Source organism: Camelus bactrianus, chromosome 33 (genome assembly GCF_048773025.1).
Source record: "Camelus bactrianus isolate YW-2024 breed Bactrian camel chromosome 33, ASM4877302v1, whole genome shotgun sequence".
NCBI classification, from domain to species: Eukaryota; Metazoa; Chordata; class Mammalia; order Artiodactyla; family Camelidae; genus Camelus; species Camelus bactrianus.
The window spans coordinates 15023923-15045890 of NC_133571.1; the positions used below are offsets into that span (position 1 = coordinate 15023923).

Sequence of the window (21968 nt, forward strand, 5' to 3'; positions counted from 1 at the left end):
CAGTTGTTTGCTCAGTGGGTGCTGAGTGCTAGGGCCTACCCTCTAGGGATCCAGCGTCTGCACATAGGGCTCTGACCAAGCCAGTTTTCTAAACCCTTTGAGGGTGAGAGTTCAACACCAAGCTAGGTATCTCAAGCTAGAAGAGGCCCCTTACAAAGCCCCTTAGGGAGGATTGACGCTCGCCAGAGACTGCCTTCTCTTGGCCATTTCAGTGGAAAGTGTGATTGGGCATATTCAAAGACACGCAATATCAACCGTGGAGACAAATTTGGGTTGAGCTTCCAGCTCTAGAGTGAGTCAGAGACACACAGACTCTGAGGGCTAAAGAAAGGGTCCCTTTGGTCACCTGCTCCCCGTTCCCAGAAGGGATCCATATGTCTGCTGTCTAACACCGGGGTCCCTTCTTCCTTCCTCCTGTCCTACGTGTTGATACACTGATTTATTCATAATGTAACACCTTACCACTAAGTTTTCACTGTCTGCAGTGACATTTTAAAAAGAAGAACACATAGCAAATTTTTATGAAGCTAAATGTATTCAATTTTAGCAGTCTTAGATTTTGCATTTTTTGGTGTTAAAATATGAATGGCATATAATGAAATGATGGTCTGACTAGATAATACTGTTTACTTTAATATCTTATTTGGTAAAATAAAGCGGCACTGTCTTTTATTTTAAGAACTCTGCAAAAAAAAAAAAAAAAAAAGAGAGAGAGAGAGAGAGAGAGAGATTCACTTGTCAGGAACCGCAGAAGCCTAGGAACTAGTGATTCCAGCCTAATGCACCTGCTGGGGCACACGTTCTGAAACCCCTGACAGATGGCCCCTGGCCCCACATCTCTGCCAAAGCTTTCCTCACTGCCCAGAATGCAACCCCCTCCAGATCTGAGCAGGTTGCAATGTTAGGTCGTTCTTTCTCCTGTTAGACCCCGATCGACCTCCCTGTGACGGTCATTCCTGTGGTCGTCACTCTGTCTGCCTTGGGTCCAGGGCCTGAGGGTATCCCCTTCACTTGACAGCCCTTCAGTATCTGAGAAGAGCTCTCAGCCCTAAATCTTTCCCCTTCCGTGTAAACGTCCAGAGTTCCCTCAGCGATTCCACGGAGCAGGTCTCTGATTGCCCTCCTTAAAGCAATTACACACATAATCCATGAGTACTTTCTTATAAAAATATTTAATAACAGAGACGGACAAGGAGACTTTTGCTCCCTGTTCAGTCTCAGCCCTCTTCCCAGCAGGAATTTCTGTTATCCGTGTGGGGTTTACATGCCTAGAAGTCTCATCCTTCTGTACTTGCAGGGATATGGGTACAAACGGAAATGTACAAATGTTTGTGGAGTTTAAAAAATGCATATATATGTATATAAGTATGTCTGTATAAATTATACTGTATGTATTCTTTTGTGACTTTCTTTGAAATTTAAAAATAAGATTACTGGATTATTTCATGGCAGTACCTACAGAGTTGATGATGATGATTGTTAATGACTATATTAATATTTTACTGCTTCCATGTAATTTGACTGTTCCATTGCCCTGTCAATGGACATTAGGTTGATTCAGATGTTTTTGTACAAGGCTATGATGAATGCCTTGAACTTGTTTGTGTCTTAATGCCTTTGCATGTATAGGTTTGGGTCTGCCAATCACCCTCTTTACCTATAGTATCTACGAGTGTACAACATGCAATACTGATGACGTCTGGCTAGGCCAGAGCACAGTGGGACCCTTGGCTCATTCATTTATCCATTTACTCATTCGACAAAATTTAGTTGAGCACCGATTATATCTTTATTGTGCCCTGATTCCAGTCATTCCAAGCCCAGATAAGGCAGTGGCAGGCCTGTCCGCATGGAACTTAGACGGTCAAGTAGGGGAGCCTCCCTTCACATCCTCCTTTACTAGGACAGTACAGCTTATCCTACAGACTTTTAAAAAGATAATTATACCACACTCTTAGCTTACATGTTCTTAGAGTCAGTTAACGCCTCTCACATCTTTTTAAATACAGGCTGTTTCCTCAACTTGTACAGTCAATCTTCATATTCTAAGTAAAGGATTTTTACATTTGCTCTTATGTTTTATCTTCCTACTTTCTTCCCTTCCTTGCACATTTTCAAGACTTTTTTTTTTTAAGCCTTGATGTCTTTGTGCAAGGAATTGGCTAAGCCTGCTCCTCATACAGAGATTTATTAAGTGTGCAGGCTACGCACATCTTCATCCAAGGTTCTGGTAACATTCTTAGCAGGGCTGGACCACAAGCAGAGTCCCATGACATGCCATTGGAGACGTCCCTCCTGGTTGGCAGTGATTCCTTAATCAACCCTATCTCAGCCCTTGTGACCCCATCCTGACCTCCGGATACTTGTGTGCATACAGTAATTATAGCATTCGCCTGATCCTCGTCTCTAGGACCACTGTATAAAGGGAAATGAGCCTAGCTTGGCAGGACTTTCTAAATCAGTGTGATGCAATGGAAAGAGGGTTGATTCTGGATCTGGTCGGATCTGGGTTCAAATTCCAGCTCTGCCACTTTCCAGCTGTGTGGCTTTTGAGAACTCCTTTGACTTCTCTGAGACCCAGTTTCCTATACTGTAGGATTATCGAAAGTACTTTTGCATCAATTCCTCATATGTTTAATAAGCACTTACTAAGTGACAGGCCAGCAAGATAGGTGTCCCAGGTGATAAATCTGCAGAATCATTATCTTCGTATTGTTTTGGTAACAACAAAAAAAAGGAAAGCCTTTCTTCGAATAGGGTTTATGGACATGTGAGCCTTAATCCTTGAGACCTGAGTAAGAATCACAGGTTACTTTCCTTTCATATGTAGGGAAACAGGCTGTCGGAAAGTCCTTGGCTCAAGTTCACTCAGCCTTTTGGTAACACGTTTGGTAACCACTCCTCAGCCTTAGAGAATTTACTCACACTTGTGTGGGTTCAACCAACGATTGTGCCTGGAGTCCTGTCCCAGGCTAATAGGGGTAACAGGATAGATATGTACTCAATAAAAATTGAACCAAAGGGGCAACCCAATGTCAAGCAGAGCTACACGGAGCCACTGCAGTGCCTCACTTATCCAGAGAGCCAGCAGCCTCGCCTACTTAGAACCCGGCTGAGAACAAGAAGGAAGCAAAATGAGACCTCAAGCCAGACGCTTTCTCTGGGCCTTCAACTTTTAATTTTAGAAACAGTTCTAACGAACTTAATTATCGGGGTTTTCTAGCCCTTAGCAAATAAATGTTGCACATTTGAGCTGGAATAGGGGGCTACTAGAAATAAGCATACCAACAGTAGCAGATAAAAACCTGATTGTGAGAAAGGAGGCAAAAATCCTGGAAAAAAGCAGAGCTGCAGGGGGGAAAAAAAAAGCAATTCGGGGCCATTTAGTGCTACTGCCAACAGAGACCAAACATTACAGTGTCCCTGAGGGCATGATTGCTTTTAAAAAGAGTTCACAATTACCACTAAGTCATTGACTAAATTATCTTCCAGGTACTCTTTAAGGGAAAGTAGAGATGTATAAAATATTTTTTAGCAAGAGCTCTTCAAAAATGAAAACAGTAAGTATCTATCCAAAACTGAAATAAAGGCATTGGAGCTGCAAGGAACCAATTTCAGTGGCTGAAAATCCACTTATTTGGGGGAGGTTTCCTTAGGAAATCCTAGGATTTTGAAAAATGTGTTGAGTTTTTTTTTTTTTATTGAGATATAGTTGATTTATATTATGTTAGTTTTGGGTATATAACATAGTGATTCCCAATTTTTATAAATTGTACTTCATTTAAAGTTATAAAATATTGGCTATATTTCCTGTGCTGTACAATATACATGTTTATTTTATACACAGTAGTTTGTACCTCTTAATCCCCTACTCCTGTCTTGCCTTCCCTCCTTTCCCCTCTACATTGGTAACCCTAGTTTGTTCTCTATATCTGCAATTCTATTTCTGTTCTGTTATATTCATTCATTTTTTTTTTTTAGATTCCACATATAAGTGATAACATATGGTATTTGTCTTTCTTTGTCTGACTTATTTCACTAAGTATAATACCCTCCAGGTCCATTCATGTTGTTGCAAATGGCAAAATTTCATTCTTTTTTATGGCTGAGTAATATTCCATCACGTGTATGTCTGTGTGTGTGTGTGTATATATATATATATATACACACATACACACCACATCTTCTTTATCCATTCATCTGTTTGAAGAACACCTCAGTTGCTTCCATATCTTGGCTATCATAAATATTGCTGCTATGAACATTGAGGTGCATGTATCTTTTTGAATTAGTGTTTTCATTTTCTCCCAATGTATACCCAAGAGGGGAATTCCTGGATCATATAGTAGTTCTATTTTTAGTTCTTTTGAGGAATCTCTATACTATTTTCCACGGTGACTGCACCAATTTACACTCCCACCAGTAGTGTATGAGGGTTGCCTTTTGTCCACATCCTCACCAATATTTGTTATTTGTGGCCTTTTTGATGATAGTCATTCTGACAGGTGTGAGGTGATATATCATTGTGGTTTGGTTTGCATTTCTCTGATGATTTGCAATGTTGAACATCTTTTCATGTGCCTGTTGGCCATCAGTATGTCTTCTTTGGAAAAATCTTTATTCAGGCCTTCTTCTTTTAATCAGGTTTTTTGGATTTTTTTTTTTTTTAATATTGAGTTGTATGAGCTGTTCACATATTTTGGATATTAACCCCTTATCAGTCATATCACTTGCAAATGTCTTCTTCCAATCAGTAGGTTGTCTTTTTGTTTTGTTGATGGTGTCCTTTGCTGTACAAAATCTTTTAAGTTCTATTCAGTCTCATATGTTTATTTTTTGTTTGTTTTGATTTGGGTATTTTGTTGTTGTTTTGCATTTGGAGACAATCCAAAAAACATTGCTACGATTTGTTAATGGGTGTTCTGCCTCTGTTTTCTTCTAGGAATTTTATTGTTTCCAGTTTTACACTTAGGTGTTTAATCCATTTTGAGTTTATTTTTATACATGATGAGAAAATGTTCTAATTTCTTTTAAATGTAGCTGTCCAGTTTTCCCAGAGCTATTTATTAAAGAGACTATCTTTTCCCCATTGTATAGTCTTGTCTCCTTTGTCATAGATTGAATGACCATAAGTGTGTGAGTTTATTTCTGGACTCTCTATTCTGTTCCATTGATATATTTTTCTGTTTTTGTGCCAGTACCATACTGTTTTGATTACTGTAGCTTTGTAGTATAGTCTGAAGTCAAGGCACATGCTATTTCCAGCTTATGCTTCTTTCTTAAGATTATTTTGGCTATTCAGGGTCTTTTGTGTTTTCATACAAATTTTAAAATTATTTCTTCAAGTTCTGTGAAAAAATGCCTTTGATGTTTTGATAGGGATTGCACTTGGTCATTTTAACAATATTAATTGCCTTGGTCATTTTAGCAATATTAATTCATTTAATATTGAATTAGATTGCCTTGGTCATTTTAACAATATTAATTCATTCAATCCATGTACATTGCCTTGGTCATTTTAACAATATTAATTCATTCAATCCATGTACATGGTATATCTTTCCATCTGTTTGCATTGTCTTCAATTTCTTTGATCAGTATCTTATAATTTCTAAGTACATGTCTTTTACCTCCTTAGGTCTTTTACTAGATATTTTATTCTTTTTGATGTGATTTTAAATGGGATTGTTTTAATTACTCTTTCTGATAGTTTGTTGTTAGTGTATAAAAAAGCAACATATTTCTGTATGTTAATTTTTTTATCCTGCAGCTCTACCGAATGCATTGATGAACTCAAGCAGGTTTTTGGTGGTGTGTTTAGGATTTTCTATGTATAGTATTTTGTCATCTGCAAACAGTGACAGTTTTACTTCTTCCTTTACAATTTGGATATGTCATTTATTTTTCTTGTCTTGTTGCTGCTGCTAGGACTTCCAAAACTATGTTGAATAAAAGTGATGAGAGTGGGCATCCTGTCTTGTTCCTGATCTTAGAGGAGATGCCGTCAGCTTTTTGTCACTGAGTATGATGTTAGATACGGGCTTGTCATATATAGATTTTATTATGTTAAAGCATGTTCCCTCTATGCCCACTGTGTGGAGAGTTTCTATCATAAGTGAACGTGGACTTTTGTCAAAAGCATTTTCTGTATCTATTGAAATAATCATATGATTCTTTTTATTCTCCAGTTTGCTAATGTGGTGTATCACATTGATTAACTTGTGGATATTGAATGATCCTTGCATCCCTGGGATAAGTCTTGATTTGTGGCGTGTGATCTTTTTAGTGTATTGTTGGATTCGGTTTGCTAATATTTTATTGAGGATTTTTGCATCTATGTTCATCAGTAAATATTGGCTTATAAATTTCTTTTTGTGATATCTTTGTAACATTTAGGAAGGCTTCCTCAGAAAATCCTGGGAATTTGAAAAATGTGTTGAATTTTAAATCAGATAACTTGAGTTCAAGTCAGAGCTCTCCTGCTGCTAGCCAGTTCAAGTTCCTTGGTTAAATCACTTACCTTTCATAAACTTTGTTCTTCTCAACCGTAAAACAGGAATAACATCACCTGCCTTTTCAATCTCATGGGAATATTCTGAAAATCAGCCAAAATGATGTGATTGAAAGTACTTTGTAAACTGTAGAATATCATGGAAGGGTGTAAGTGAAGTCTGTAGGCCACATCCAGGTGTTGCCTGCTGGGCGACAATGACTCAAAATGTGGTGGAAGAAGGAGATGGATTCCCCATTATTGCTGAAAAAAAAAATTCACACACACACAGCACGCATCTCTGCATTTATGTGTGTTTATTTAGATAATGTGCCCCTAAACCTTTCAAGACTTCCCTTTCACCGGGTGAAAGAGGAAACTATAACTAACACGAATACCTCCTAAGCTAAAAACTTCTATACAGACTTAGGAAATTTTGAGTGCCTGTTTTTAATCTTAATTTTTTTTTCTGATTTAAAATAGCATTTACCTTTAAAATTGTGAACCTTGCGGAAATATTTGCTTTAGAAAGCGGATCCCTTCTGGAGCCCTAACTACCTTCCACTCCACCTTTTATTAGCAGTTGGAGTGGCTATGGTCTTTCAGAAGTTCTTCTGTGTTAGTTCTTTCAGTCCTACAGGCATTCAGCAGAGAATTCCTGAAATAGTCCTTTGTTGTAAGGGATAAACCTTTAGTGGTGGAAATAGATTTTTTTTCTCCTAAAAACTCTCCCTACTGCCTCCCCCTCTCTCTTCTTGCTGTTTTGGCCTCAGGCATGTCCTCATCTGTTCTTACCTAGACTATTAAAATCAACAGCTTTTTCACTAGTTGCCTGGCTTACAGTTGTCCTCTTTTCAAATCCATGTTCCATATAGCTGTTAGCATAATCGAACTAAACAAAAATCTCACCACATCACTGCCCTTTACTCGAGTTACGCTTTTCCCCTGAGTCCAGCCTCAACTCTTTCGCATGACCCACAGGGGCTCTGTCGTCAGGCCCCGGCTGCTGGCCCAGGTCTCTCCCGCCCCCCGCTGCTACCGCGCTGCATTGTTTGTGGCTCCTGAACAGAAAGCCCTGTTCCACCATCTGTGACTTCGGACACACTGCTCCCACTTGCTGGAGCACCCTTCTTTACCTTCTCCTGGTGAACCCCTCTTTATCCTTCAGGGCTGCTCAGAGGGACTTGGCTTCTGTGGAGCCTTCCTACCTCATTCCCCTCTGTCTAGCGATCCTCTGCCCTGACAAAGCCAATCCCAGCCTCTCCATGAGACCACCGGACCTCCTTCTCACTGCTATAAGTACTGCACTGTAGGTGATTGCTTTCTTTAGTTGCTGCCTCCTAATTAGTCCAAGAGGTCCCTATTTATCTTTGTGTCCCAGTTCCTCTTGGTGTACAATAGGTGCATGTTAAATGTTTATTGAACTAAACTGAGCAAGGGGACCTTTAGGGGGCAGGAAAACCTCTGTTTAAAGCATGCCACATGGAAGACCGTCTTCTCCACTGCTGTTGGAGCAGAACTGGTGTCAGAGGGCCACAGAGGCGCCTCGCTCTGTTTGGGGTGCCCCAGGAATGCAAGAGCCAGGGTCCTCAGCCTTACTTAGAAGATTATTATCAATTATGAAGGTTACCAGGGAAAACCATTTAAATGCATTTAAGGCCAGTGCTCAGGCTTTCAGAGACAGGCTTCCAGGTCACAGGCAGTCACCCAGAGAATGCCAAAAAGAATCCCATTCAAAGTCTACTTTCAATAACTATGTAGGTCCCACATACATGTACAAGTCCCAGGCTACACTTGTGGGAATGTTCGCACCAACTGTGCATTGCACATGAAAGCAGCATGGCCTGCAGGGGAGGCAGAGGTCAACAAGCTCGTTTTGCTTTTAAATTGAAGTAGAGTTGATTTAAATGTGTTAGTTTCTGGTGTACAGCAAAATGATTATATAGGTTATTACAAGCTTTTGAATATAGCTCCCTGTACTATACAGTCAGACCTTGTTGCTTATCTATTTTATATATAGTAGTTTATACTGCTAATCCAAACGCCTAATGTATCCCTCCCCCTCTTTCCCATAAGTTTGTTTTCTATGTCTGTGAGTCTGTTTCTGTTTTGTAAATAAGCTCACCTGTGTCTTTTTTTTTTTTTTTTTTTTGATTCCGCATATAAGTGAGATTATCAGACTAAGTGAAGTAAGTCAGACAGAGGAAAACAAGCTCATTTTCAGGTGGAAAATTCTGGGTGGGAATACACTGGGGCTGCCTTGAGTGGTACAGGCAAGAGACGGAGACCTAGAGGCTAAAGACCCAAATAGAAAGTCGGGCTCCTGCTCTCCCTGGCTGTGTGATGGGACATGTTACTTAAAGTCTCCTAGTCCCGTTTTGTGCATCTGTAAAAATGATTTGACAAGATTATTTCCCGCATTGAATTATCATGAAGAATAAATGAAAATACATTTGAAGGTGCTTTTTAGTCTCAAAAGTGCTTTTAAAATGTCACTTTTTCTGGAATTAATCTGTGCGGTGCTTCACAAGGAAAAGTCGGTGCTGTGTGTGCTCGTGTGCATGTGTGTCCAGGACAAGCCAGCATCGGTCCTTCCTTTCAGTAGTCTACTTTGGACCCCAGAGTGAAATGTACCCTGGCATGGGGATTTCATGGCATGACTGAGCCTTCTCTTTGCCCTGTCTACCTCTCTTCCTCATGGTGAGGGAGGGAAAGAGCAAATATCAGTGCCCTGGAGTTAAGTCGTACATGTGAGAGTCAAGGGAACACAGAATGCTAGCTCCCAAACCCAGCGTATTAGGTTACACATCAAGTAGATGTGTCCTTTATCTGTATCTAAACTTTACCCTGTGGAGTAATTGAGAGCTCTGAATCGGGAGTGAGATTAAATCTTATTAGCACGATGGGATTAGGGTTACTACTCAGTTACTACAGGAGGCAAAAGAGGCAAAATCATTAGCAAATAGAAATAGAAGACAGAGCCATGCCGCAGGGCCGTGGAACAGACCGAATGCAGGGTGGGGAGATAGGAGACCTGTCCTTTTGAGCCCTGGCTTAGTCTCCAGGCCTGGCTTGGCTGCAACTCTAGTGTGCTGCCCTGAGCAGGTGATTTCTCCTCTCTGGACTTTAGGAGTCATAGCTGTAAAACGAGCCATTTGGTCCAGATGATACTACATTTCCTTCCAGTTCTAATGGGGAAAGGAGGGACCCAACACTCGTTGAATGTCTGCCATGCACCTGGCATGATCTGCACTAAGCTACCTTGAAGAGTCTGTGATTCTATGACTCTCACACAGAGGTCAAGTTTATGTAGAAGAGCTATGGAATCAGATACACTTGGATTGAAATCCCCAATCTATTAGTTACCAGCAGTGTAACTTTAAACAAGGTTCTTAGTAGTTCCAAGCCTCAGTCTTTTCATCTGTAAAATGGGTCTATTGACACAATACACATACTCTGCTCACACGCCTACTCCCTTTCTCTCTTTTATACATTATACATTTCTGAAGTAGATTCCAGCTAGTCTACTTTTGTGGAGGAATAATCTAGGCCTTGAGAGGTGAGTGAAGTAACTAAATATTAGATCATGCAGGTCTTCAGAGGCAGGGATGGAGCCAGAAGTCAGGTCTCCTGGTTGATTCTGAGCCTTGTGCTTATTTCCTGGATGTCTTATTTCTCCCCACATGTCTTTGCTCTGAAAAAGCTTGCAAAGTCCTCCCAGGATAGGCAGTCCGGAGGTGTGCAGGAGAATCCAGAGTGATGGCAACTAGCATCCACACACCAGAGGATTCCCAAGAATAGCCCCTGGCAAACAGTTTGCAGAGTTTGGTTCAGAGACCTTGCTCAGCCTTTCTCCCCCCAGCGCACCCCCACCTCCTGCCACTCCACTTACTGGGGGGGCAGAATAGCCACCTATGTGAGCAAATCAACAGTAATCTGCTCCTTCCCAGCCAAAGAACCAGAGAGGGCAGCTCTGTGATCTTGTCTACCAGGCAGACGACCAGGGGAACAGGGTCAAAAAAGAGAGCTGCCATCCATCCAGCTCACCACTGGAAGCAGATGCCACTGGCGTCTCTAGACGACTGCAGAGCGGTACAATGGTTAAAACTGTTTAAGCCCTGGGCACCATAAGACACCTGTGAGGATGTGTCAGCAAAGACAACACAGCCCCTTCCTTGAGTCTTTAAACTCGAATTCGCAGACCTATACGCCAGAGGGAGAGGAAAAGTTTTATGGGCTTAAAATGATGGGGTTTTCTCAGACCTGTGTCAGCACTAGCAATGTTGCGTCCTGAGAACTGAAGACAAAGTATTAAATAACATCCCTGATAAGCTTGTTGCATTTCCAGAGAAGGTGCAAGCAGGAAAAACAAGGATGTCTCTTTGGAAAGCTTTTGGGGAAGGAGCAACTCAGCATGGCCCCAGAGACCCATGTGTCCTGGCTTCCATCACTCCTTTGTCTAGAAGGTTGATGCTGTCGGGGAGAAGGTCCCCGTGCGTGTGGACAAAGGTGCATCTAGGCTGGTCTGTGTAGGTCTGACTACAGACCAGGGACTGGATGAGGCCATCTCCCCAGCTACATCCCAGAGACATCCAAAGATATATCAAGAGCCATGGAGAAAGGAGAGACCCCAAGCGGAAATATAGCCAGTATCTCTTAAGGGACTCTCAGCCTTACTCACCTGAGATGAGTTACTTGCCTGCCTCATTCCACTGCTTGGAATATATTTTTAGGATCTTTTCATGAGCAATATGTTTGCCAACCCTTTATAAATCAGTTACAAAACAGAAACTCTTCTTCACTGCTAAAGAGAAGTATAGAAGTGGGGGAGAAAGAAAAAAAAAATCTTGCCTGTAATTGAAGGCAGGTTGGGAGATGTTCATGCTTTGAAATTCTCCTTCTTGTGAAATGTTTATGAAACACTTTCCACAAACGAGTTATGCAACTGGAACTACAGCTTTGATCATTTTCCTCGCCAGCGATACATTCATTAGTGTTGGGCTGTCTTCCCCCCTGAGAGAGGGCCATTTGAAATGTCGTGGGGAGGGGGCTAAGGCTGAGTACCCCAGCCCCCCATGCCCCATCACGTGACCCCAGATGGTTAATAAGGAGGTCCAAGTGGGTGTCTGGGCTGGAACATCGCCTTTTCCGTCACCTGTGGTCTGTTCTCTCTCCCATCCCTGGGGTGTTTGTAGTATTATTTTGTAGAAAGAGCACCCAGGGACAGAGGGCCGTCCCCTTGTCGGGCTTTTGCTCGTGTCTTGTTACGTAACTTCACACCTATCTCTGAAGCACTCCTGGCCTCTGTGAGATGTGAAGATAAACACTTGTCCCCACACCTCCTGGCTGGGAGGTGAAGCCAAGGTGGGAGTGTATGAAAGGTTTCCAGTTCCTCAGAAGGGGCTCTCTCTTCCCAGAAGGAGGCAGTTGCTTTATAAAGTAGGTGATGTCAGGGAGTTCGCTGGGATTAGAGAAGATAATCACCCTTGATACCTTTTTACCTTCCTGGTCACTGCCCAAGACTCAGTGTAACACCTTTGCACAGGCAGTGGGTGGAAACGATCCTAAGCTGAAGAATCATGTCTAATAGATGGGCAGGATAATGGACAGCTGTGACCGGGCAGAGCCCTCTGGGGCAGCCCATGACCCCAGGGGTTAGTCCATCTCAAACAGGGCCTGGAGGAAAATTCCACTTGCATGAGAAGAAGCACCAAAGGGACCTGGGAGACACTCTTCACGATTCCAGGCAGGCTGTGGGTTTGGTTGGGTTTTCACAAGTACGGGGGAAATTGGGTTTTCATCCAATTTGCCTCCGGTTCTCACATTAGAAGTCAGTGGGATCCAACAGAACACTCTCTATCTCTCATCTTCCCCATCCACAGCCAACACCCAGTTGCCTGGAAAGGCTCCAATCTTTTCCATTCGACAGCTGTGAAAGAGATTTTTTCAGATTTGGAAGGGACTTTATTTCTTAATTTCTTAGCTGCTTAGCCCCTGAACTCTCAGAGAATTGTCGAAGTGTCCCGGAGGCAGGAAGAGTTCCTGATGCGTCTTCTTCCCTTCCCAGTCCAGCTCTGCTCTTTCGGAGCCCCACCGACCGAAGCAGAGATGTCAGAACTTGTCACAGAAAAAGTCGTCTGCTTTATTGCCTTTCAGATTTGTTTGCTTAGGGGCGTCTTCTTCGGGGGTTACCGTCAGCAGCTCACAGCCGAGGGGTGAGGAATTACAGAGTAAGAGGTCGATAAAGCAAAAGACTCCGAAGAGTAACGCACAGAGTGGTCCGAACACGCCAGGCTAACACCCGGGGGAACCTGGGGGCTATCAGGCACTTCATTTTCAGAAACGGAGGTCTGCAGTGCCCCTGAAAGGCTTCGGAGGGCAATTGATCCGAGAAGCAGATGAAAGCGTGAGTTTTCTTTTATGATGGCTCTGGTTTCTGAAATTAAGTGTTGCAGGAAGACCTGGCACAGATTCTAACAGATAGCACTCAGGTTGGAGGCAAAGCACATGTTTTCCAGCTCCGTCATAGCTGCACCTCCTTATCTCCCCATTGCGCATAATGAGTCTATAAAGGAACCCTGCCACTTGCCTCCTAGCTGGAGCTGAGCCAGGCTGCCTGCGGTGGTTCCACCAGCGTGCTTCAGCTCCAGTTTTCCGTGTTCTCTCTCTGTCCCCCTTCCTCCATCCTGCCTCACCTGTCCCTGGTCAGGGATGAGGGATGCCCCGGGGGCAGGAGGGGGCTACAGAGCGGAAATGTGGGGAAGGGAGGCTGGACAAAGAGGCTCTCTGCCTGAGTGAGATCTCCTCCCAGAGCAAACCTTCAGCTTGGTGGTGGTTTGAAATAAGTAGTTTATCATCTATTTCTAGCTTTTTAAAACCTGCTAACAAATGTTCCCCCGGAATCTAGGATGTGAAAACTCTAATTTCTGGGGGAAGAACTAGGACACCAGAGCTTCTTATCTGGAGATGCCAAGAGTGGGTGGAAGAGCTGAAGGGCACTGGGGGTAGAGATGGGGCACTGGAGATCAGTCCTGGGTGGCAATACCTTTCAAGTTTTCAGAATGTCTAACTCTCTGCCCCTCACCATGCTACCCCCGTCACCCTCCCTTCCTCCAGAATTGTCTACTTAGGTGAGAGAAGAGAGGAGTGATTTGTAAAGATTGTCCCTAAAAGAAGTGTCCTCTTCCCAGTTTTGGTGCCACCAGGACTTCCTGGTGCTGTTTAGATCTGCCTTATCTAAGAACTCCGCAGCAACCTGGACTAGCCAAGTCTGCCCAATGCACTATGGAGCTGGAATTTATAATTCCACTTTAGGGTTGAAAGGGAGAGAAATCATGCAGCATCATGTAACAGCTGGGGAAACCAAGTCTCATAGAGATAAAATGATTGCTCAAGGTTACATCACAATTTAGAGTCAGAGTTAGGACTGGAAACGAGTTCTAGCTCCCTGTTCACTGTTTTTCTCACTGGATCCTTGTGTATTTCCCCACCAGAGGATGGGGAGATGGACTGTATTTGTGTGTTTTACTCAAGTAACACGCGTGGGTACAAGGCATTTAGGACATTTGCTCCCTCCTCTTTCTCTGTCACTCGACAGAATCTTCCTAACTCCCCAAGAGAACACTTTCTTTAGTTACGCAAAGAACCATTTTTCCACAGTGATTAAGCATTTGTAGTGCTGTTAGTCAGAACTTTTAACTGGGTTAGACTAACGCAGACAGGAGTAATTCTAGGATGTCATATAGACCAAGAAAATGGTTTAAACCAGGGTCCCTATGGCCATGAGTTTCCATCAGAGGGCTCCCCACTGGTTTTTAATAAGGTGTGGTCTAGATCCCATGCTTCCTGCCATATTATAGGAATTCAAAGTCACTTGCATAGTCCCTACTCCCCCCTCCCCCACAATGGACTTCCTGAAAAGCTGCAGGAGGGTTGTTGTTCTCAGGGTGGGAGGAGGGGTGGGCACAAGTAATGCTTCCTGCCCTGCCCTTGGACACCTGGAAAACCCACAGGTGGGTGGCTGGTGCTGTCACTGGAGGGTGGTAGAAGCTGGAGAGAGTTTAGAAACCACCACAGGCCCCTCAGGCTGCAGTTACAGCAGTGACTGTGGAGAAGACACGTCCCCGCCTGTAGGAAGATAGGCGAGGACTGTCACCCAAGCCACACAGGCAAAGAGGCCAGCTGCAAAGGCAGCTCAGCACCCAGAGGACAGAGAAGTGAGGAAAACAAGGAAGATGGAGGTGAAGCTGGTTCCCAGACTTTGGGATTTCGTGGTCCAGGAAAATTAAAACAAAACAAAACAAAACAAAAACAGAATATAAGAGAGATTGGTAAAGGGTTGACAATTTTATTTTTACTTTGTGAGCTGGGGAGTTTTGAAAATATCATTTAAGATCACCATCATTTTATAAAAGAAATTCTAACACACCACTGCCCCCCCACACACAAGAAAAAAAGACCATCACCTCAGAATTTCAAAGAAATGTTTAAAGTCACTACAATATCCTTATCTTTTTGGATTTCAATGAGGAAGAGCATAGACTGCGCTATGTACCAGCACAGGCCCAGGAATGGTGTTCGGGAACTAGGGATCCAGGTGGAGTCCCCATCCTGAAGATGGTTGCTCCAGAGCACCTCTCACCTCTGTCTCTCGCAAGCTGCCCTGGCCCGAAAGGCACCGCAGGCAGGGAAGTCAAGCTGCAGCCCAGCAGGCACGGAGCTAGTTCTTCTACACCCTGGGCTTGTCACTCATTCCCGCCTCGGTCCTCCCCGAGTTTCCGTCCCTGTCTGCCTGGGATGACTCAGAACTAATGCTCTCCTCCTGCCTCCGCTCACAGATTAAAACTGAGGACCTCAGTGACTCCCTGCAGCAGACCCTTTCTCATCGGCCATGCCACCTGAGTCAAGGACCTGCCATGATGCCTGGGAACCAAATGTCTGGGGTAAATGCCAGCCCGCGTCAGGGAGCCCCACTAGTCTCAGTGGGCCAGTGAGTTTAGGTCAAGCCTCCTGCAAAATGCTTGACTCTAGACCTAGGTCTCAGTGACTCCACATTGGGCTAAAGAATCCCCTGCAGGGACTGTGAAAAAGAGACTCAGAGTCCTGCGGTGGGGGTTACAGAATCATCCTCTACCTCTCTGGGAGAAAAAGGAGCCAGTCGTGCCAAAATGATGGCGCTAGCAGCTCACAGGCTGGCGTATTCCAGCCACGTACAGGGGAGCCCCGTGATGACTGCTCCGCTGCAGTTACAGCGTTTCTGTCCTCAGTGAGCCCACTCTCCTGCCCCAAGGTTTTGCCAAACTAGAACGGAGTGCTGGGGGGGGAATAAAGAGGCACCCGGAACAGTAACAACAGATGTCTGAGGGCCGGTGTCCACGCAGAGAGCCCTTTTCTTGGTCTGGATTCCCCGGGCAAGAAAGAGCCTTCTCTGGAATGCATTATTTCTTCACTTCTTTGTTCACCGAGGGTTTACCAAGCCTTTTCTTTGTGTACAGCCCTGTGGGGTCCCAGAACCCTGGGAATCTAGATCACAGAGGATTCCCAGGTCCCTCAAGTATTGAGAGTGATATTACCCTTTGGGGGACTAGTGGTAGGAACCCAGGGGAAATGGACTTTCTGTTTAACCAGATTGGTTTTATTAAAAACCAGTAACTTGCCCCTTCTTCCAGGAAAGGTTCAGGCCCAGGAAATGGCTAGGACATGGCTTTTAGCATAATCAAGTGACATGAGCTCTTTTTTAATTGGGCAATTAAGATTGCATGTCATTTCTAGGGTAAACCTCTAAGAGATGGGTAATATTCAGTCTGTGCCCTTGGGGCATTTACAGACTAGTTGGGAGACAGGACTGACACACACGAATGCTAAATATCAAGGCAAGGTTTAAGTGACAACAGGTTGCAAGGCACGCTTGGCTGAGTGCAGGAGCAGTAACACCACCAGCATTCATGCAGCAGCTACTGTGTGCCAGGGGTACCCAGGGATACCCAGAGGCTCAGGGCAAGGTCCCTGCAGCAAACTCTCAGAGTCCGGAGCTCCATGGGACAGATGGGCAGCGGGCAGATGGAGCTTCAATTCCCGGCTTGTAAATTCTGTGATGTGCGTATTTCCCCCTTCCCTGCCCCTCTCTGGACAGGACATGCCTTCCCTCCATCCACTCCAGCAGCTCGTGCTGGTTCCGGGACACCTCCAGTCTGTTTCCCAGTTCCTGCTATCTCAGACCCAACCTGGGCAGCAAGGTAAGAACCCTGGGGCTTTCCAGCTAGACCGAGTGCAGAAAAGTGTTGCCCTGCATGCTGGGACCCAAGTGTGGGGCGTGGGTGAGTGGCTCACCCTCTGGTATTATGAGCAGCTTGTCCACCTCAGGGCCCAGGGGCAGGACCTGGTCCTGCCCCTGCGGGCTGAGCCTCCTCTGCTTCCCTCTCCCATCTTCCTCAAAGCCATTATCAGTTGAGACAGAAGGTGCTGCCAGGGAGGCAGGGCCTGGGGCAGAACAAGGAAGGAGAGGCTCCTTGGGAAATGTAGTCCAGAGAAGTCCCAGTTCCTTGGAAACCTTCCCGGGACGAGAATGCGGATTCAGACTTTTAACCTGGGGAAGCTTGCCTGGAATTCTACTTGGGTAGAGTGGCAGTGCCACCCACAGGCCGTGGAGAGGGTTTTCAGGTTTTCTTTAGCGGGGACGTTACTACCGGAGAAGATCTCCTCAGCCAAGAGCAGATTACAATACTCATAACAAGAGCTAACATTTCTTGAGCGTGATATGCCGGGAGCTCTTCTGAGTGATTTTCCTGACATCTTTCAAAATAACCTTGCGTAGTAGGTGGTCACATTATGTCTCCGGTGACCTACTAGAAAGTTCCGTGACTGTCAAAAACCCACGTTCTCAGCGCCTGGGTTCACCTAGAAGTGCTGCCTCTCCACCAACTCGGGCTGAAAATGATGCGGGAAATAGAAGACTCTCACCATCATACACATCCCAAGTAGACACTTCAGAAATCCAGAATCTAAATAAAAGGCAGCTCTGCCTTCTGTCCTTCGCACCTGCCCAAATTATAGTTATCCGTAGCTTCCAAGGCACCCTGGAGTGTTATGATGATGATGAATGAGAACATATGTGAACCTTTAAGCATCTACGTTAGCTACACAATATATAGCATATTCCTGGGGTGAGAAAGGGAAGATAACAGTTCATTCTGTTTCTTTTTAAAAAGTTGGTGATGTGAAAATGGCCCAGGCATATAACCGATGAGGTCAGTGTATGACACACGGGGGAGAAAAACAGTTTAATGTTTGGAATCAGAAAAACTCATTGGCTAAGAAAAAAAAAAGTCACATACTGGCTGGGTGTCTTTGGAAAACTTATCTAATCTCTCTGAGGTTCTGTTTTCTCCCTAAAAATGGAATTATTGTGAAATTCTACCTCACAAGGTTACCGAGGGTTATTGGAAATCATGCATGCGAAGGGCTTTTGTCCATTTCAAAATGCAGTGCGAACGTTCAATTACTATTAGTGCTGAAGCCTCTGACTCCCGGTACAGGGCTCCTTACAGAGCTTTCTTGCCTATGTACTTTAATGAGGAAAAATTAAGCCTTGGCTGTTTTAGACTGAGGAGCATGACAGCATCAGTAGGGGCTGCACATCAGTGACCCAGAACAGCTTAGGGACAACAGAGACCCCGGGGTGCTGCTCTGTGCCACGTGGTTGGGGTGACCTGCCCCCTTGTCTGCTCTGGTAGTGTGATGGCCCCATTCCTGCAGTGACAGGGAGAATTCCTGGCTGTGGCTCTTCCCAGAGCAGGGCCACTGTCACGACCACCAACCAGGCAGAGCCCTTCAAGGGCAGTTTTCCTGGAGAGGGATGGAGAAAGCGGTCCTGAGGCAGCGCAACAAGCAAATATAGTCCATACCACCAGCTCGAGTTTCCAGAGACTTGGCCCCCGCTCCTCCCTTCTCTCTCCACCCTTCCTCCCAAGTGTAAAATGTCCGGGTTCTGCCAGAGCCCCCAGCACCTGTCCACTGCCCTTTGGAGCTGAATGGCACCATCTCCTTGATCTGATCTCCCTGAAGATTTGGCAAGGCCTTTGTAGCCACCCCAGCTACTTCTGCAGGCAAAACGGAAACCCTCAGCTCCAGCTTGAATTCTTAGGAGTCACCCCATATCTCCTTCCCTCTTGGATTTCTTCAGCCCCAGTTATCAGATCCCAGAGCAAGCTGCCCTGACCCTCCTCAGTCTTTGCACCACTCCAGGCAGGCGGGCAAGCGGAAGGACTGGTCTGGGGACCGGTGTTTACACCTGTTTGTCTCAGTGTCTGTTTCACCTCCACCTCTGTGTGGCAATCCTGCCAGTGCCCGTGGGGGCCTCTCTACAGGGCTCGAAGTGGGTTGGAGGGACCTGATTGGGGGGGGGGCAGGTATCGTGGCTCCAAAGCTCTAGAGCATGTCTTTCAGCTGGCCTGGATTTTATTTGTTTGTTCCTTTGTTCCTCCCCTTTCACCCAGGTCTGCAGCCAAATCTTCTCCCCTTTCCACAGCAGCAAAACTCGCTCCTCCTCCCGCAGACTGGGCCTGGCTTGACGTCCCAGGTAAACACCCATGTTCTTCCTGTCTCCTCTAGGAATGTCTCCGCTCTTGATGGAGTTAAGCTCCTTGGTTTCTCCCGCCTCCTTGGTTTCTTCCCACCTTCTCAGTGGTGGGCCTACTGCTCTGGGAGGAGGGGATAGCAGAGGATTATCCCTGTTGGCACATGGGGAAATTCAAACACAGCCAGGGGAAATGACTGACCCAGTACCAGCGGTGGAGCCAGAATTAGAACCCAGAGATTCCAGCTCCTGGGCTAGCCTGCTCTGTAACGCAGGCACTCTGAGTATTCCAGCCCTGATCAGACCCTAGCATCACTCTTCTTAGAACCAGGGGTCAGCCAACTTTCCAGGGATGCCATGGTGACCACCAGCCCTGCCCAGGTGCTCTCAAGCCCTAAGTTGGAGACCACCATCCAATAGGCCTGCTGTCCCAAGAACTCAAAGCCAGGGTCTCTCTGGGCCTCTCTCAAGAACCACTCTTCTAGACTGCCTCCTGCAGGGACACATGTGCAGGTCAGGAGGACTGAGGTCTGCAAGAGGGCCATTAGCAGAGTTTTGCAGAGCCCCAGGGTGCCACACAGCACCTGTTTGCCAATTAGAAAAAAAGGCACCTCTTCTTCTGGCCAGACGTGGCCTCTTGCCAGAGACTGTGGTTTGACCAGAGCAGCAGGAGCTGTATTGTAGCTGCTGCCCCTCCCCTCATCTCGGTGCCCTCCGTGCAGTTAATAACCTGCATCGCTGCATGAGCTGGCTCTGCAGAAACGGATGTGTAGGAGAGCTGGGAATGACTACAGGCATCCAAATGTCCCTTCTCTGTGCTAAGATCCCCACGGACCACCAAGGACCCTGGCTTTACAGGGCTAGAGAGGCCACTGAAGGCGTCTGGAAAAGGGGAGGGTGCCATCTAGTGGCTATTAGAAATGGGGACGCCAGAGTCCTGAGCTCCTGGACTTCCTCCTGACTGCTCTCCTCAGAGTCTCATCCTCATAGACTGAGACCTGGAAGAGATCTTAGAGCTGAAGATCAACTCTCGCGTCTTATAACATGAGAGCCCGGGCAAGGCTAGAAGCAGAGAGACTGTTCAGAAGGGTATTGAGATCATTGTGGGCAGCAGTAAAGGGACTGGCTTAGGGTTGTGGCAATGAGGATAGGTAGGAGGGGGTGACTGAGGGATGTTTGGGGAGGTTAACTCAATGCAATGTACCACCTGATTGAATGTGAAGTGGGGAGGGAGAATGGCTAGCAAAGAATCCAATAAATATTTGTCAGACACAAGAGCAAAAGGATTCGTGAAAGGAAGCCTCAGAGAGGACGGAGGCTTTGTCCTAAGGGGCTGGTCTGTGCTACCCACTCCCCACCAAACAGGATCAAATCCTAATGGTTTCAACTCCTTCTGTTCTAAAAGACCTTCCACTGGGGAAAAAGAGTCTCTAACTCCTCCCTGGTCATCATGAGGCTGCCTGTCTGAATGGTAACCCTGAGTATCTTGGAAGAGGGGAATAAAGTTAACCCCAGGCTAGGAAAAGAGAAAACTGGGAAGGAGAGAGGAGGTGGACTTAGGTCACATTATCCACCTGAGCAGCGGCCCCTGCACCAGACACAGTGTCCATTAGGACCCCAAGCCTGGGTTCCATTCCTTCTTTGTGGACGAGCTGGAGTTACTCCTGACCCCAAATGGGCACAACGGGGATCCCAGGTGGAAGGGTCTGTTTCCCTATGAAAATAAACTAAAGAAAGACTATCTCCTGACAACCACAAATGAGGTCAAGGTGAGCTTAGGTAGCACTGGAATAGCTTTGATTATTAAAAAAAGACAAAATGCTCACATGAAGGAAAACGACGGTTTAGAAAGTAAAGTGGCAGTCACAGAGTCTGGAATTTTATGGAAATTCTATGAATGTAGTGAGCCTCAGATGTCATCTGCTATCTTCAGTTAATGCCCGTTGAACACCTCAGCTACTTTGCTTTGTGGAAAAGAACAGACAAGACAAACAACCTTTTCCTCATCCCATTCTGGAATTTGTTTTGGGGATCTTTGTAAACAAGCCTGCTAGCTCCTTTTATGGTGGAAAACGAAAGGAGGAAGTTACCTGCTCAGAGTCAAACAGTGAGTCATAGACTAAAACCCAGAGAGGCTACCACCTCCCTGTCCCACACTCCTACTGTTTCTACCCTAGCTGTTCTAGCTATTGTCTAGTCCCTTCATAGAAAATCCAATTTCCACTTCCACACCATTGAAATAATAGGAACCCAATGTATCCAATCTGTCATCCTCTAAGTGGGCCTATTGGTACAAAATATCAGAAATTGCCATTTGATCTGTTGACTGTTTGTGGATTTCCCTGGTGTGTCCCTTCTCAGGCAGTTGGGCGCCCTGGGCTGCCAGGATCCTCTTTAGAACCCCATCTGGAAGCGTCCCAGCATCTCCCAGTGCCCAAGCACCTCCCCAGCTCTGGAGGGGCGGATGAGCCCAGCGACCTGGAGGAGCTGGAGAAGTTTGCCAAGACCTTCAAGCAGCGGCGCATTAAGCTGGGCTTCACACAGGTCTGGTTTGGGGCCAGGAGATGGAAGAGATCAGGTTGAGTGAGTAGAGACTGGGAATCCCAAGTGTAAGTTTCAAGAGTAAGCTAAGATTGACTGTGTTTGGGGCAAGCTCATCGTGTTCCTGTGGTCCCTGAGGATAAGGTACAGTTGCCATTGGTAGGGAGACCAGGGACACTGCTGGCAGAGAGGAGAGGAATGAGAACCAGGCGAGGCGCTAGGCACATGGGCACACTCAGAGCCCATGCAGAGTCTAGGGAGAGAAAGAAACCAATGCTCCATCTTAGAGAGAAAAAACCAGGACGGGAGCCAGGGTGATGGTCAGGTGCTCAAAGGATCGCTGGGTGTGTGATAGATGCTAGG

General features: G+C 45.7%; 1 protein-coding gene across 6 annotated transcripts in view; it reads left to right on the forward strand.

Moving 5' to 3' along the window:
- POU2F3 (POU class 2 homeobox 3) overlaps nt 1-21968 on the forward strand; it is a 76093-nt gene that overhangs the window by 40185 nt on the left and 13940 nt on the right. For 5 of the 6 annotated variants that reach the window (XM_074356886.1, XM_074356888.1, XM_010953395.3 and 2 more), the window contains exons 4-7: nt 15328-15432; nt 16623-16725; nt 18985-19067; nt 21426-21608. In XM_074356886.1, the coding sequence (XP_074212987.1) occupies nt 15328-15432; nt 16623-16725; nt 18985-19067; nt 21426-21608 (474 nt within the window). Of the gene's footprint in view, nt 1-11946; nt 12897-15327; nt 15433-16622; nt 16726-18984; nt 19068-21425; nt 21609-21968 lie in introns of those variants that run through there. The other variant, XM_074356889.1, reaches the window with a different exon arrangement.